Below are 16,881 nucleotides of genomic sequence, written 5' to 3' on the forward strand. Positions count from 1 at the left end.
GAGGAGGCACGTTGGAGCTGGCTTTCAAGGAGGTATTCACGGATTTTAGCACCTACCGGAATTTTGCACCGAGTTTCCATTCAGACTGAATGGGAGTTAGGTGCCTAACTCCCTTAGGCTTTTGAAAATCCCAGTGACACCATGACTCAAAACCAGCGAAACTCTTTAATAAATGTCCCTTTCTTCCTCCTGCATCACAGTGCAGCCAAGGTGCAATGTGCAGATCCGTTGTGAAGATCCCCAACATGTTGTATGCTACTGCCATCCTTCTGTACAAAATTATCCTTTCACATCACATCAGAGGAGAATTTTGTCCTCAGTCTCCAAGGCGAATTTATACAAAAATATTTCCTAAAACACGGTTTGGCTGGTATTTTTTCCCCTCCAAAATCATTATCTGTTGACAACTCAGAGAGATTAATAGGATTTGAAAAAGAAAATTTGATCTTGCGATTGTTATAACCTGGCCAGAAAAGGGCCATATGTCCTGCGATTCATGCATTGCCCTGAGCCCATGTGTGACAGTCCCATTGACTTCACTGGGAGTTCCACCAGAGAGTGTAGCCAAGATTTTCATAAGTACCTAGGGATTTGGGATGCCTCAATTTTCAGATGTCCCACTTGATCCCCCTGAAAGGGGTCTGATTTTCAGAGGGCACATGCCCAGCACTTCCTACCAATCAGCATCTCTGAGGGTGTCTCAAGCCGGACACCCAAAAATGGAGGCATCCAAAATCATTTGTCACTTTTGAAAATCTTGGCTTGCATGTCTGATGTGGCCCATGGCAAAGAAGTACCATTCTTATGGGAGCTGTGAAAAGCTGCTTCAGCACCCTTCCCCGGGCTGGGCAGACATCCGAAGCATGGACACTCCGCAAAATAAGAAACCGGAGAGTAGCCATTCAAACATCTTAACATGCAACGCTTTGTCGAGGCAGAGGAAAAGGCTGCTGTTTAGTACATGGACGCAGTAATATCACTTACAAATCGGTGTCGGATATTTCTTCGGTACGTGTTATTCTCCAGGATCTGGAGCTAGAGCCACAAAGGGTATGTCTACACCGCAGCTGGGCGTGTTCTTCACAGCTCGGCTTGACGTACGTGTGCTGGCTTTGATGGAGCTAGCGTGCACATGGAGACGCGGACAGCGCAACGGGCTAGCCGCCCAAGTACAAGCCCGTCCGAGGTCTGCATTCAGGCAGCTAGTCTGAGCCACTTCCCGTGCTATCGCCACCCCACTGCTATATTTAGCATGCTCATCAAGCAGAGCCAGTGGGTCTGTCTCTCCCCGAGCTGGGAATTCCAGCTCCCAGCTGCCGTGCAGACGTACCTTTAGGGTGAAACCTTGACCCCACTGAAATCAATGGCAAAACCCTCATTGACTTCAATGGGACCAGGATTTCAGCCTTGATGCCTGCTCCTTTGCTCTCTTGGCTGGCAGGGGCTTGGAGCACATCCAAGGGAACACGCTTGGTAGGATACTCCTCCCTGTGTTCCTGGATCAGATGGGTGGGTGGGTCCCAACACGCACACTTCGAAGCGAGGAGGGACAGCTAAGAGTGACCCCCCCCCATTGCCCTGCCAGTCCTTCAGCTGCTGCTGTGCATTGGCTCTGTGTGCTCCATGGCACGCGAACAGTGCAGCCCCTCCTTTCAGCCTAGAGAGTAGCACAGAGCAGGATGGACGAGAATGCTATTTTCACCCTGTGTTTTTCTCACTTTACTTTACAAACCAGGACCCCCCTCAGCTCCTCGGAATGCCATCTCAAATGTTAACGAGACTAGTGTCTTCCTGGAATGGATTCCCCCGGCTGACACCGGTGGAAGGAAAGATGTGTCTTATTATATTGCATGCAAGAAGTGCAGCTCCCACTCGGGGCTGTGTGAGGCGTGTGGCAGTCATGTCAGGTACCTCCCCCAGCAAATCGGCCTGAAAAACACCTCTGTCATGATGGTGGACCTGCTTGCTCATACAAACTATACCTTTGAAATTGAGGCAGTGAACGGAGTGTCCGACCAGAGCCCTGCAGCGCGGCAGTATGTGTCTGTAAATGTAACCACAAATCAGGCAGGTAAGTGGAACTTCAAAAGGGGCTAAGATTCTGGGGTGGGGGGCCCTGGCCATTCTGTGGGGTGGAACGCCCATTGAAATAAGTGGAAGTAGCAAGACTGGGCCTTGAATCCTTTCCTATGCAGGCGGTTGTTGTGTTCCCCCCCCGCCCACACACACACACACCATTTCACAGAATAATTATTGCAGCCTTGGAACAGCAGGAATGTTCCCTCTCAGCAGGATGCATTTTGGTCGGGTTTTTTTGTTTTTAATTAAACATGGAGCATCCTTCATAGCTTAACGTTTCCACATCTTCACCCACTAAAACAAGAGCCACACAATTGCCTCCCTTATTGGCAGAGGGACATCCTAGCGAGAGCCTTTAGATTTCAGGTGCAGTGCAGTTTAAATGGACTCACTGGTTTAGCAAATGGCTAATTGATCTTGGGGTGGCAGCTGGAGCAGAAGTGAAAAGACAGGGGCTGTCCCAGTGCCCCTTTAGCAGCGCAGTGAGAAACCGAACGGATTCGGGATGGGGAGGTGTTGCTGGCTCAGGTCAGGCATCTCATTGCTCATTGTCTCATTTCAGTTTTGCATCGTGCAAATGAAGATAATGGGGATTTTTTTTCCCCTTACTCAGGGCGCAGAGGGAATAAGGAGCCTGATCTACCTCGCACAGCCCATGTAAAGCCCAAGCAGATTTACATAGTTTGCACTCAGGGAGCCCAGACACGCCAAGGGGATCAAGGAAGGGGAACCCGGGTTATGCCCCCTACACAGGATGCAGCCCCATGTGCACCCTTCTCTGCATCTCACACACCCTGGTAGGCACTGTGCTCAGAACCCTCAAAGGCCCTACCATGTTCTGCCTCTCTTCACTCTCCCTCCCTTAAAGCTGCTGTATTGCAAATGATCTTCCTTCCTGGAGGGCTGAATGTGGAACCCATGCAGTCAGTTTCCTGCACCTGCCAGGAACATGAGGTGCTCCTTCCTGCAAGGGCTTAGTACCCTGCTCCTCAAGCACAGCCGGCTAGTGGCATTTGGGAGCATGGGCCCAGCCTTAAGATCCAAACTCAGAGCTCTCGCAAATACAGTGCATGGCTCTGCCGCCGGATTCCCAAGCCAGCCTTTCCTGCTCCTTTGGAAGGAAATGCTCTTACCGGAGAAATCTGGCACGAGCTACCGAGTGGCAAACAGATTTCAGAGTCCTGGGTGCAAAGCAGAAGGACGCTAGGCTGAGCGGGATTGAATTTCATTAGAACAGCACAGGTACATGTTTGTAGGTTCAGCAGCCACCCGAGAGGCCATTGATGTGTTGTAACTAATCAAGTCCGTGCCCCGGTAATTAATTTGGATTGCTGATGTGTCAGGCAAAGCATGCGAATGTATCTCGAGGAGAGGAAATAAAAGCACTATTGGGTTATTGCTCACTGCTGATTGACATGGCAGGAAGCCTTCAAGGGTAGCACTGGCAGATGTCAGCATGACACCTGCAAAAACACCTGTTTAATTCAAATAAACAAGTGTCATGGCCCTTAATGAAGTTTACCATTGTCCCCATCACAAAGGCTGCTGCCAGCAGGTCTCCTCTTGGATGAAATAGGTTATTGGGTTGACTTTAGCATTTCATAAACAGCAGTGGAGGTTTCCCTGATGCGCTGAGCTAAATGCACATAAAGATCAATAAATGTAGCGGTGGGTGAGAAGATCAGATATGGACGATCACCACTTTCTGTAAAGAAACACTTCCACCTTGTGAGTTATGCCCAAATCTCCCACTAGTTGTATTAGGAGTTATATGCATCGCTGACTCTCTGTGCACTGAGATAAGAATGTACCCACTGTACAGTTATTACCAGATCTTTGGTGGGGAAATCGTAGCCTGTTGGTTTGGGATGATAAATGCAGCTCATGTCAAAAAATAATGGAAGTTATAGCCCTGATTCCCCAGTGTGATATTCTGGATTTACGTCAGCATAACTGCATTGCGATCAGTGGAATCACACTGTAGCAGAACTGGAGTAACATAATGGTAAATTGGGCCCTCTGTGTTTATTTCATTGTGCAGTCTTGAAGCGACAGCTTTATGCTTCCTCTGTTTGATTCAGTATGTGACGTTTGCACAATCCATTACGCATCCACATAGACATCCTACAGCTCTGTCCAAATTAAATAATAGAGCCAGGAGAATGCACTATTTATGGTTCAACCTTCAGTCCTTATTCAGAAGATGAGCAAGGGCTATTTGCATGAGCTAAAAGTTGCTGGCTCTATATATCAAACATTCTCCTGAAAGAGCTTGGAAGTTTAGGTTGCTCCCTGCTGCTTCAGATACCATTAGATGTCAAAGGTTAAAGATCCTTTGCACTGGGAGATGGAGATAGAGCTAGAGGGGGAGATTTTTACAAGTGGGAATTACTCACCTTGACTTTCCATGGGAATTGGACATCTGACTGCTTTGTGCCTTTGAAAAACTCCTTCGTGGCTACCAAACGAGATGTGTACACATAGGAGCCTGTAGTCGTCTTTCCCACCACCCCCCACCACCACAACTGCAGTATACCAGCCGCTCACCCCGAGATCGAAAATGTGTGACCCACCCAGAGAGGCTGTAGGCTTTATACACCTCCAGCTCCCAGTGAACTCAGTGAGAGTTCTCTGTGCCTTAAGATGGCATGGTTGGACACAGTCAGAGATCAAGGGCCTCAGTCTCCATTCTATGACACCCATTGCATGCCAGTATGGAACTCTGCTTGCATAAAACTGGTGGAGTGGGTGAGAGAATCAGACTTCTACTGGGTTGGTATAAGGACTGAACTGGAGGAAAAAAGAACCCTTGCTAGAAGAAATACTGGCCCATGGAAATTAAAAATGGCATGTCGTGTTGATAGATATTTACTAAGCAGCATCGCAGATGGATTGCCTGGTGTTGTCCTTTCATTTTTGCTTTGTCAATCCCAAGACCTTGCTAATTTCAGAACTTGAAAAAAATGCACAAACAGCAGGATATTGGCCGCACCAGATGTTTTTTATATATGAAACCTTTGGCAACATACAGTGTGTATCTGGTTTTGGGTTCCTGTAGGGATTGTTTCCTGAAAAATTTGTTTGTTTCTTAAGTCATTTCTCTCTCTCTCTCTCTTTTTTTTTTTTTTTTAAACTGGCACCAGTAGTCAGTCTAACATTTTCAGACTGATGTAATTTTTCTTTCTGACTGCAAGACATGTGTGAACCGTCTCGATTCAAAATTAGATTTGATAGTACAACAAGAAAAATAGCTAGTTCTGTGTGCAAGATGAAAAAAATATTACAGTAAACTGGGAGATGAAACTGATTAGCTAACTCTGGCTGATCAGTGTATGGAATCCAATAATGATTTTCTGCTGAAGAAGTTGAGTGATTAAATGATTAATTTATGACTGTCTATCAGTATGAAAAACATTGTCACAAACACAATACCATTGCAGTCTCTAGGAGGAGGATAATAAAGGATCGTGTTTTCATGAAACTGTTTATAAGAACTGCTGTACTGGGTCAGACCACTGGTCCGTCTCTGACAGTGGCCAGTACCAGAGCTTCAAGGGAAGTGTACAGAGCAGGGCCAGTGGAGTGATCAGGGGTTTAGGGTCACCTGGAGCAGGAGGTTGCATCTCTGGCCATCTTGGCTAACAGTAATTGATGGAGATATCCTGTATAAACGTATCTAGTTCTTTTCTGAACCCTGTTATATTTTTGGCCATCATAACATCCAATGGCAATAAATTCCCCAGGTTAATTGCGCGTGGGGTGAAGAAGTACTTCCTCTTGTTTGTATTAAATCTGTTACCTATTAATGGTGGGAAAGGGTAAATAACACTTCTTCATTCACTTTTTCCACACCCTTCATGATTTTATAGACCTCTATCATATCTCCCCCCCCCCACTTAGCATCTCTTTTCTAAGATGAACAGCCCTAATCTTTTTTTAGTCTCTCCTCATACGGAAGCCATTCCATGCCCTTGATCATCTTTGTTGCCTTTCTCTGAACCTTTTCCAGTTCTCCTATATCCTTTTTGAGAGGAGGCAACAAGAACTGGACACAGTATTCAAGGTGTGAGCGTACGATGGATTTATATAGTGGCAGTATGATATTTTCTGATTTATTTTCTATCCCTTTCCTAATAGTCCTTAACATTTGGTTAGCCTTTTTGACTGCTGCTGTGCATTCAGCTGAAGTTTTCAGAGAACCACCTATAATGACTCCAAGAGAGGGCTAGCTCAGTGGTTTGAGCATTGGCCTGCTAAACCCAGGGTTGTGAGTTCAATCCTTGAAGGGGCCACTTAGGGATCTGGGGCAAAATCAGTACTTGGTCCTGCTAGTGAAGGCAGGGGGCTGGACTCGATGACCTTTCAAGGTCCCTTCCAGTTCTAGGAGATAGGATAGGATCTCTTTCTTGAGTGGTAACGGCTAATTTAAACCCTGCCATTTTATATGTATAGTTGAGATTATGCTTTCCAATGTGCATTACTTTGCATGTATCAACATTGAATGTCACCAGCCATTTTATTACTCAAGCACCCAGTTTTGTGAGATCCTCCTATAACTCCTCACAGTCAGCTTTGGACTTAACTACACCTCTACCTCGATATAACGCTGTCCTCGGGAGCCCAAAAATCTTACCGCATTATAGGTGAAACCGCATTATATTGAACTTGCTTTGATCCACCGGAGTGCGCAGCCCCGCCCTCCCCGGAGCACTGCTTTACTGCGTTATATCCGAATTCGTGTTATATCGGGTCACGTTATATCGAGGTAGCGGTGTATATTGAATAATTTTGTATCATCTGCACACTTTGCCACCTCGCTGTTCACTTCCTCTTTTAGATCACTAATGAGTATGTTGAACAGCACCGGTTCAAGATATTCAAAAATAGGAGCCTAAAATTAGGTTCTTAAATCCCTTTTTAGAGTCCTATAAAAAAGCCTGGTTTTCCAAAGTTCTGAGTACCAGCTGACTCCCTATTCCTGGAGCAGGCAGCAGTGGAAGAAGGAATGGAGGTGGCAGAGGACATTAACCATTCAAAGGGAACATGCAGGGTCAGAATCATAGAATATCCAGGTTGGAAGGGACCTCAGGAGGTATCTAGTCCAACCTCCTGCTCAAAGCAGGACCAATCTCCAGACAGATTTTTGCCTCAGATCCCTAAATGGCCCCCTTAAGGATTGAACTCATAACTGTGGGTTTAACAGGCCAATGCTCAAACCACTGAGCTATCCCTCCCCCATGAGAGAGAAGGATAATCTTTAAAAAGCAAACTGGGCCCAAAGTTAGTATTGAAGCACCTTAGGCCCAGACTTTTCATTCCCTGTAGTGTTCTGCCTCATCCTGTAGACGCCTTCTTCTAGAGTGGATGAGGTAGGGGTCCTTCAGCAGGGGTCGGCACCACCATGTGGCACGCCGGACACTTGATAAAATTACCGTCCTTAGTGACGGACATTGGGGGGTGGGGTATGTCATTCAGTCATTCAATTTTTGGAAAAATTACCTCAAAATTTTTACCACGGACTCTTGTGACTGTGTACGGACACGTTGCTGGCCCTGTCCTTCAGAGAACAGTCTTGTTCACTGCATAGCTCAGATCCATTCCCTGAGTGAGGCAGGGGTCCGGGGTGGGGGGGAAACTACTTGTGGTCGTGTAATTAAAGGTGGTGTCATAACGCATTTGCCCAAGCGTCTGAATTAAGGTTGCATGGACAGATTGTGCATCATGTATCTAGGTCAGGCAGGATTTGTGCAGAGAAGATCTACAATCTACTATGAGTGTTCAGTGTTTTTAGTGAGAACCAAACTAGTATGGAGCCTGTGTATTTTTACTCCACGTTGTGGGATTTTCTGGTGGGAGGGGTGTATCAGCATGGCTCTCCCGTAGGGGCTGGAGCTAGCTAGGCCTGATTACAGAACGAGCTATATCTGGGAGAGATCAGGGGGATTGTCCCATAAGGAGCAGCAGAAGGCTATGATGGGGGGTGGGAAGTGTTCAGGAAATGGTGGAGAGGCTACAGAGTGTGAAAGGTTCCTGCAGGGAAGACCCTGAGACCAAGGGAGCTGTGACACAGAAGAGCCGCTGTGAGCTGAAGGCTCCTGCTAGAGACCCCGACTGAAAGAAGCATTTGGGCTGGGAAGCCAGAACCAGACTGCTGAGGAAGCTTCAGCCAGGTAGAGCCTGGGAGTCCTGGGCCTAGTTCCTGCTGGAGACCCAAGGACTTGGGCCTGGAAACCAGAGGGGCAGAGGAAGGCTGAGCTCCAGCCAGGTAAAGCGGAGAGACTTTGAGCTGGGACCTAGCTCAGGGAAAGGGCTGGGGGCTCTTTATCTGAAGGGGGAGAGTGACTGAGCTGGGGTTGGGGCTGGAGGGTCAGTATGTAAAGACTCAATAAATGGGCCCCCAGGAGGGGACTGCGGTAGTTACCTGTGGACTGTGAGGTAATCAGAGGCCCTGAGAGGAAATGGTAGCAGGGCACTACAGAGGCACCTCTGGCCCTGTTACAGAGGGATATTTAAAGTTAGGAGAATTGCAACTTAAAAAAACCTAACCCGACTAGACTGCTGTATGAGAATCCCTATGCGCCAATTCAGAGAAATCAGAACCTCTTAACTCACTTTGAACTGGACGGTCCTCGCCCGCGCTGATTGTTTGCTATGGCAGTCGGGCAGTTGCTACAACACTTCGGTCCAAGCGCTCTAAGAGCCGGAATGTGCCAGACAAGCACTGCCCTGCAGAGGGACACCACCCCAGTGGGCGTTTGGGGTTTGTTTGTGCCTCAGGGATGATGTATGGTCTTCCCCCAAACTCCCTGTGGCCCAGTCTGCAGGCTGCACTGTCGCCAGCTTGCTCACTGGGCAGGTGGGGAAGGGAGTGGGGCCACAGTCTGCTTTTCCTTTCCCCACTGAGGTGTCTGACACCCCGCAGAGAGGAACAGCCCCTGTGTTCCCCTGAGCAGTTGTGGCTGCTTGTTACGCAAGCTGCACAAGATGAGACGTTTCCTTGTTCTCCCGGCAGGTCTGTGTAAGGGCCAGCCACCATGCAGTGCTAAGGCCCTGAGTGTATCCTACACACCCTCAGACGTGCTGGCAGGTATGCTGCTTGGGCCCTTGGGCAGGCTGGGCCAACTCAGATATAATTCCTCTGGATGGCTCTGGGATGTCGCTTGGCCTAGAGAGGTTGCCCTGCCATCCTTTCTCACTCACGTTCCCGTCCCATCCTCCCCACTTTCAGCCTGGAAGCAGCGACTCCGCTCCCCAGCGAGGCTCTGGTGCATGGGTGCAAGAGCCGGAGGATTGGTTTGGCGCCCTCCCTCCACCAATGCACCAACTCCAGGCTGGCCAAAGTGTCTTCTACAGCGGGTATAGCTGTACCCAGCGCCATCTCCCTGTCCACAGACGCTGTGCAGTGCCCCTCAGTCAGCCAGTGCACTGGAAGGTGTGCTGCACCTGATTACAGGGTCCAACTTAGGGAATAATTCAGAGCACATCACTCTTTGAGGAATTGAGCCTCTTCCTTATTCACAAATGGTCTGAGGGCAGCTTATGATTGACTCATGAATATTCATGCTGTGAAACGCTTTGGCAAATTGTCCCCTGTAGATTGACCATGAGCAGTTAGTTGCCAGTTTTCTATATATAAAATTCAGCTGGGCTGGGGCCTAACCCTGTAAGCTGTTACTCAACCGAGCAGCCCCCTGAAATCAGTGAAACTAATGGTGGGAGTAAGACTCTGATGACTAAGGTCTGGGAATATTAGGTCCTTGTTGAGTGATGACTGGTCAACGAGGTTATACTGTCTTTGTTCCCTGATGGAACAAATGTAACTCATGGCATCAGGTTTCAGTGTGAATACTCATGTTTGCAAGTTCAAAATTCGCTTTCCAAAAATAGTCTGTGTTGCTCATTGTTTCGGTGCACGTTCCTGGCTTGCGAGAATGTTCACAGAACGAAAAGGGGTTGTGAGCACTGCTGTCATTAATTCATTTTGCTACCCAAGCGAATATTGGGTGAAATTATTTTGAGTTCTTCACCAAGCTTTATGATTAAATAGCACAGTAACTATTAATCCTGATATCTGAGTCCCCCGAGGTCTTCTGCCTCTTCTGATCTTTGCACAAACAGAGCTATTGCCCTGAATTTTTATATAGAGACCTATCATTTGTGATATGTAGGATCAGGACTCCAGGCAGCTCAGAGGTTTTGACATGCATACAGGGTGACAGGCACGCCCACCGTACGTATGTTCACACACATATTGACAGGGATCAACTAAAATGGCTTAAAATCATGCTTGCATTTATCACAGGTGGATTGTTACAAACTTCAAAGCTGTTTTTGTTGTCATGAAAACTCCATGCTTTTCTTTGGGAAGTTTTAATACCAGTACAATCAGTTATCCACTGGTAATGACCACTATTCAAGATGTTACTGACCAAAAAAAGGAAAAATAAGAAAATTCCTGCTTGTGTTGGTGACAGCTTAGATGGACCTGTGACATCTGATCTTAATTGTTGTTCTGATTGTCCACTGTGTGACAATCCTACTTCAGACTGATTAGTTTGCTAACATAAAGTATAAGGCATATGGGATGGAATGTCTTTTTGGTCAGAACATGGAAAAGGTCAGAATGGTCATGGACAGAGGTGAAAGTAAGCCGGTATGGTCCGGTACGGCGTACTGGCAAGAGCCGGTACACCGGATCGGACCGGTTTCCCCAGGCCAGCGATTTAAAGGGCCTGAGGCTCCTGGCAGCGGCCAGAGCCCTGGGCCCTTTATATCGCCGCCCAAGCTCCGGGGCTCCCAGCTGCCTCTGCAGTTGGTAGCTCCGGCGGTGATTTAAAGGGCCCGGGGCTCCCAGCCGCTGCTACTGCAGCAGAGCCCCGGGTCCTTTAAATCACTGACGGAGCCCCGAGGGCTCCCAGCTGCCACTGCTACTCCGGGGCTTGGGGCTCTGGCGGAGATTTAAAGGGCCCAGGGATTTAAAGGACCGTCTCTTCCGGTTGAGGCCACGCCCCTTCTGGTTGAGGCCCTGCCCCCCTGCTCAGGACTCCGGCGTACCGGTAAGTCCTTTACGTTACTTTCACCCCCGGTCATGGAAGATTGGAAATCCTATGTGCCCCATGTTTCAGCCTTATTTGGTATTGATTTCCCTTATCTGTAAGAAAGAAAGAGAGAGCTTATTTACTCTTCATGCCTAGAAAGCCAGAGGATTTAACACATATTGAAAACTGCTGTTTAGTTACCTATTCAAACAATGAATTGCGTTGGGCGAGTGGGTCTGACTCAAATGAAAGGTTCTATCTATCTGGCATTGTTATCACTTCCCAACTAAAGTAAATGAATGTTTCCTGCTTTTTTTTTTTTTAGTGTTATCCAAAGTTAAAGCCGATAAGTATCTTTGAAGATGGAGAAATTCTCATTATGATATAAATTAATCCTACAGCTTTCCCCGCCTCTTATCTGTGACACTGGCTGTATGTCTCCATGGTTTTTAACCCTTTTGGAGGCTGCATTGCAAATACTGTACGTCTTCTAGCGATACTATGGGAAGGTGCAGGGCATTATAAAGGAGGAATGTCAGTCTGTATAAATATTCTCTATAGCTTCCATCAAACACTGTATCTAAGCACTTTCAGATAAAATAGATTTGCAAGGTGAGATCTCTAGTGGGCTTCATGGAGTCTTCTGCTCTTCTCCTTTCCCTGGCAGAAGAAAATTCTTCTTAGAAATGTGCCAGCTTGTCATGGTCACACTGTAGCGGATCAGGATTTAACCACACCCAGCTGGATGCAATGTTAACACGACTGGTTCACCCGCAAGGTCATGGCAGACATCAAGCCATCTGACTGGACTTTTCAACGTCATGTTGTAACATGACATGGCTTTGCAGTGACGAGAGATACTGAAAGGGTTGCATGTACTTTATTGATATTAATGGCTACATTTCTCCACCATTGTTAATGACAGGCAGTGGGCATGCCGGCTTGAATACTTGCAAAGCACATTCTGGAATTAGGTCAGCTATTCCAAAGCCCATGCTAGTCTTGAGCGTCAGAGCACCAAGCTGCACTTGAGGTCAGGCTGATAACAGGTTCGGCCTTGTGAGGGGGTGGGGGGACATATGCGTGGTGGGATTGGTAGGTCCCCACCAGCCTCCTGCTGCAGAAGTGGATGCCACTCTGAATCCGACTGTTCGGTCTTTATCACTTTGCGTTTTCAAAGCTGTTTTTTCAACAAAAAGATCTGTATGCTTTTTGTACTTAACAAAAGCAGAGTTTCTCTTTTATGTTTCTAGTACCCCATATCAGAGGGGCCTGAGACCATGGGCTTCTTGACACCCCAGTACTGGCTCTGGCTGCTTAAAGGGGGAGAACAGGGCCACCCCAAGATACAGGAGAACCTGATTTTCTGTGATTTGTTTCTGCCCCTTCGAGGCCAGGATAGTGATGAGAATGGTGTCCTAGCTGACGTGGATGAAAGCCAAGTAGCCACATTAGCTGAGGGATCCGGCAGCCAGCACAGCCAATTTGGAAACCTGGCCAGGTCACTGCTGAGCACTGTGTCTTTCTCTGTCTGAAAAAGTATGACATGCAGTATCAACTGGGCTGCTGGCAAGAGTCCTGATCCTCTATCCCAACTCCAACAGCATAGACTGGGCAACGTGGCTGGAGAAAGAGGGAGTTTCAGCACATTTATCCTTAGTTGTTAGGCTTTTCTTGGCTCTGAACACCAACCCAGCACAGGTTGGCGAGGCACCTACAATGTACATCTTGTTATAATCTTATGTCAAAAACTGTGTGCGCTTGGAGTGGGTAGACACCATGTAGAGGGCTGCAGCCCTGTGAAAATTATACTACATGGGGAAACGTGTTTGTAATGGTGATGAAGGCAACATCCTCATCTCTGTGGGTGTGTCTGTGTGCGCACACATGTCTAGTGAGTATATTTTCTGACTTTGCCACTGAAAAACATCTAGGTGAAGTCCAGTAAAGTTCAGGGATGGCTCGCCTTGCATGCCTGAGTGTCTTCACTCAGCCTGACAGGGAATTTCAAACAGGGAATCTTCTCTAAGTAGAGCGTATAGCATAAGCACTCTACCCAAAGATCTCAGACAAGAAACGAGACCTGGATTTGCGTCTTGCTATGTCTTTAAATGCAACCACGCTTGCTCATTTCACCCACCACCAGGAAGTGGCAGTTGTTTCACCAGTGCTAGAATTGGTGGGGAAATGTTCTGTCCCCAGTAAAAGGGATGATATTCCCTTCCATTTTCACATCATTTTTGTTTTCACTTCCCCCACTTGTCTTTCATTTTAATAACAAGGCACAGTTGTGTGGCATAAACATCTCTAAGCCAACAGTGCTTTACACTGGTTTTAAAAAAAAGGTGTTGAAGAAGGACTTTTCATCCAAATGAAAGTGTGCCTTTATATTTAGGCAGAAACACCTGAGGGTTCCCGTTGGCTCAGTTGCTGGATGTCTATCACTACAAAGAGCTGGGACGGATTCTTATGTACACTAAAGTTCTTTCTCCAGTGCCGGGGTGTAAAAGAGCTTTTCTGGAAAGGAGAAACAGACCCCGCTGTTAAATTCAGCGACAGTGTCCCTTCTAGTTTTGGCTGCACACTGGATGCAAATTGGTCAGAATTTAGGTGTAAGTAGCACTTACTTGGTTTGTACCTTTTCATTTTACTAGCTTATTGCTCGCCCTCCTCCCCCCCGTGACTAGGGTGACCAGACAGCAAGTGTGAAAAATTGGGATGGGGGTGGGGGGTAATAGGAGCCTATATAAGAAAAAGACCCAAAAATCGGGACTGCCCCTATAAAACCCGGACATCTGGTCACCCTGTCTGTGACCCTGAAGAATTTCTATTCTTTCTCTTTAATTTTCTTAGCTATATGAACAGAATATTTTTTTTAAAGTAGACTAATGGAGGAAGATGAAATAAATTACACAAAGATCCTTAAGGATGGAGCTCACTTGTTGTGTTTTTCCAGCAATAATTTTGTTTTTCTTTTCCAATGAGAATGATATGATCATTTACTCTTCGGATGGGATTTTCAGAAGCGCTCAGCATTGGCTTAATTGTTCCCATGGAGGTCAGTGGGAGTTTTCCCATTAACTTTAGTGAGAACAGTTACGGCAGCACGGAGTGCTTTTGAAAATAGCCTCCTGTCATCTTCACACTTTGCCTGTGGCTAGATCCGAGCCTCGCTGAAGATAATGGAAAGATTCTCATTGATGTCAGTGTTCTTAGGATCAAGCCCTTAGCCCTTGTGTTTTTTAAGGGGGGGGAGGGGAGATATTTTCATTTATAGATTGAATTGTGCATGTTGATGTTTAACCTCAATGAACACAGTTCATAAGCACATAGAATCACATATTCTTAAGCTGCGCACACAAACACATGCACAACAGAAATAGAAACATACATATATGAGGTAAAATCCTGACTCCATTGAAGTCAATGGCAAAACTCCCATTGACTTCAATGGGGCCAGGATTTCACTTGTGATTTTTATGAAGGCTTATCCTATATAATCAGAGGAATAGAGAAATGGAGGTACCGATTGTGTCAAACAAAGCCTAAAATCTAGCGACACACAAACAAACTGTTATATGGAATCACTTGCAATGCCTGTATCCATTCTGCACATAAAATCTTCATCACCAGCCATCCTATTCCTGAGTCGCATGTTTATCCCAGCCCAGATGGCTGGATGTCTGCTACCAAATGAATTATGGATCAGTTGAATATTTTATAGTTTTATTTATAACTCCCTCGTGGGTAATTGTTGCTTTCTCTTAGTTTGTTATCAGGCTTTCTATAATACTCAGAATGGTAGAAACATGTAATGCATTTCAACAGTAAAAGAATTCCCCGGAACGGGGGAACTTTCTGATCAGAATATTATCATCAGTTTAGATCATTTTTATTCTTACAGTAGGTGATTCTACGCACTCATTGATATATGAACACATTAAAGGATAAAATAAAAATGTTGCATATATTTGCAGAAAGACTATTTAATTATGACATGAAATTAAAATGTCTTATTTATAGCTATAAAGAAACACAGCATGAAACAAAAAAAAAAGACATCGAAGTTCCCATCCTTACAATTAGACGCTAGTGATTAGATTCAATTTATGACTTAAATCCTGTGTGGTGCGATATTATATGAATTTTATTCCCCCTTTCCTCTCCTGCTAGTTGCTAGTTAAATCCCATGTTCCGCGAAGGAAGGAGCCTGACCTAAAGCCAAGTGAAGTCAATGACTTCCATTGACTTCAATGACTTTTAGGTCAGGCCCTAAATGAAGAGGCCCTAATCCTGCAACTTGTTGCACATGGACGGACTCCTGTGTAGAACATGCTACCCCACTGAAATTAGTCAGGCTCTGCCCAGGCCTTAAAACGTGGTTTGTAACTCTTCTTTTCCCCAGCTTATTGCGCCATTCCTCTAACAACCACTCTCTCGCTTTCCCATAGTGCTGTATCGATCTCTGTTGCTGTGTCTTGTTTGAGCCCGGTATCAATCAGGGCACCACAGAAATTAGTAGAGTGATGGGTGGAAGGGGCAGGTTCAAGAGCAGATTGCAGTTGACTTAGGAAAAATTAGAAATATGCCACGTAGCTTTATGTACCATGTCCATGCAAAGTACATCCAAATCCTGATACGTTAGGTATGGCTGTAGCTTCTGTGATTGCTTGTGGAATAGGAGACTAACCATGGCACCAGTCTCTGTGTGCAGCCTGTGTGAACTCTGTCTCCCTCTGCTGGTGATGCTGCTCACAACTTATCAAACAGAGTATGGTCCTGATTCTGTGTAAGGCACCTAAGCACAAGCGTAACTTTCAGCACATGAGTAGCATTGACTTCAATGGAACTACTGACAGATTTAAAATTATGCATGTGCTTTAGTATCTTGTTGAATCAGGGACGAACTCTCCTGGTCGTTATCTACCATTTACTTTTTTCCACCAAGATACACTTAATTATTAAGAGTATTTTAGAGGGTTAGAAAAATGTTATTGGATGATCATTTATTTTCCTCCCTACTCTGACATTCCCTTTCTTGGGGAGTCACATTTCAGCTCGACTGTAAAGGTTTAAAGATGCCTGTTCCACAGAAGTACATTGATACTACAGTATACTGCAAAAAAGCAAACCTTCTGAAATACTGTTTGTGCCATTGGTATTTATCCGTGAGTTTCCAGCAAAGGATCATCACAATGGATAAGCAGTTGCCAGTTAGTATTTTATTTGAACATGCTGCCCCTCATCCGTTCAACTGGAAGGCCTGAAACAAATCATTTCAAAGTTTGGAAAAATGGCAAAATGGGAAAGAGCCAGGAAACAAACAAGTATATTTCATTCACAGCTGCATTTCCACAGAGCAGGATTGAGTACTATGGGTATGTCTACACTACAGGATTAATCCGAATTTAGATAATTCGAATTTGGGAAACAGGTTGTATAAATTCGATTGTGCACGGCCACACTAAGCACATTAATTCGGTTTTTAACCACATTAATTCGGTGGTGTGCGGCCACACTACCCCATTACTTTAACCACAGTAATTCGGTGGTGTGCGGCCACACTAACCCTAATTCGAATTAACAAAATCGATTTAGGCGCTACTCCACTCGTCGAGGTGGAGTACAGAAATCGATTTTAAGTGCCCTTTAATTCGAATTAACTGGCTCTGTAGTGTGGACGGGTGAAGGGTTAATTCGGATTAACGCAGCTAAATCCGAATTAAAGTCGTAGTGTAGACCAGGCCTATGTCTAGATCAGCTA

The 16,881-nt window shown here is 45.9% G+C and overlaps 1 protein-coding gene across 5 annotated transcripts in view; it reads left to right on the top strand.

The window, feature by feature from the left end:
- Positions 1-16,881, top strand: part of EPHA5 (EPH receptor A5) — a 333,714-nt gene that overhangs the window by 175,925 nt on the left and 140,908 nt on the right. For all 5 annotated transcript variants that reach the window (XM_026653262.1, XM_026653257.1, XM_026653258.1 and 2 more), the window contains exon 5: positions 1,736-2,071. In XM_026653262.1, coding sequence (XP_026509047.1) covers positions 1,736-2,071 — 336 coding nt within the window. The remainder of the gene's footprint in view (positions 1-1,735; positions 2,072-16,881) is intronic.

The sequence above is a fragment of the Terrapene carolina genome, unplaced genomic scaffold (genome assembly GCF_002925995.2).
Source record: "Terrapene carolina triunguis isolate 2854851 unplaced genomic scaffold, T_m_triunguis-2.0 Scaffold136, whole genome shotgun sequence".
In the NCBI taxonomy this organism is placed as follows: domain Eukaryota; kingdom Metazoa; phylum Chordata; order Testudines; family Emydidae; genus Terrapene; species Terrapene triunguis.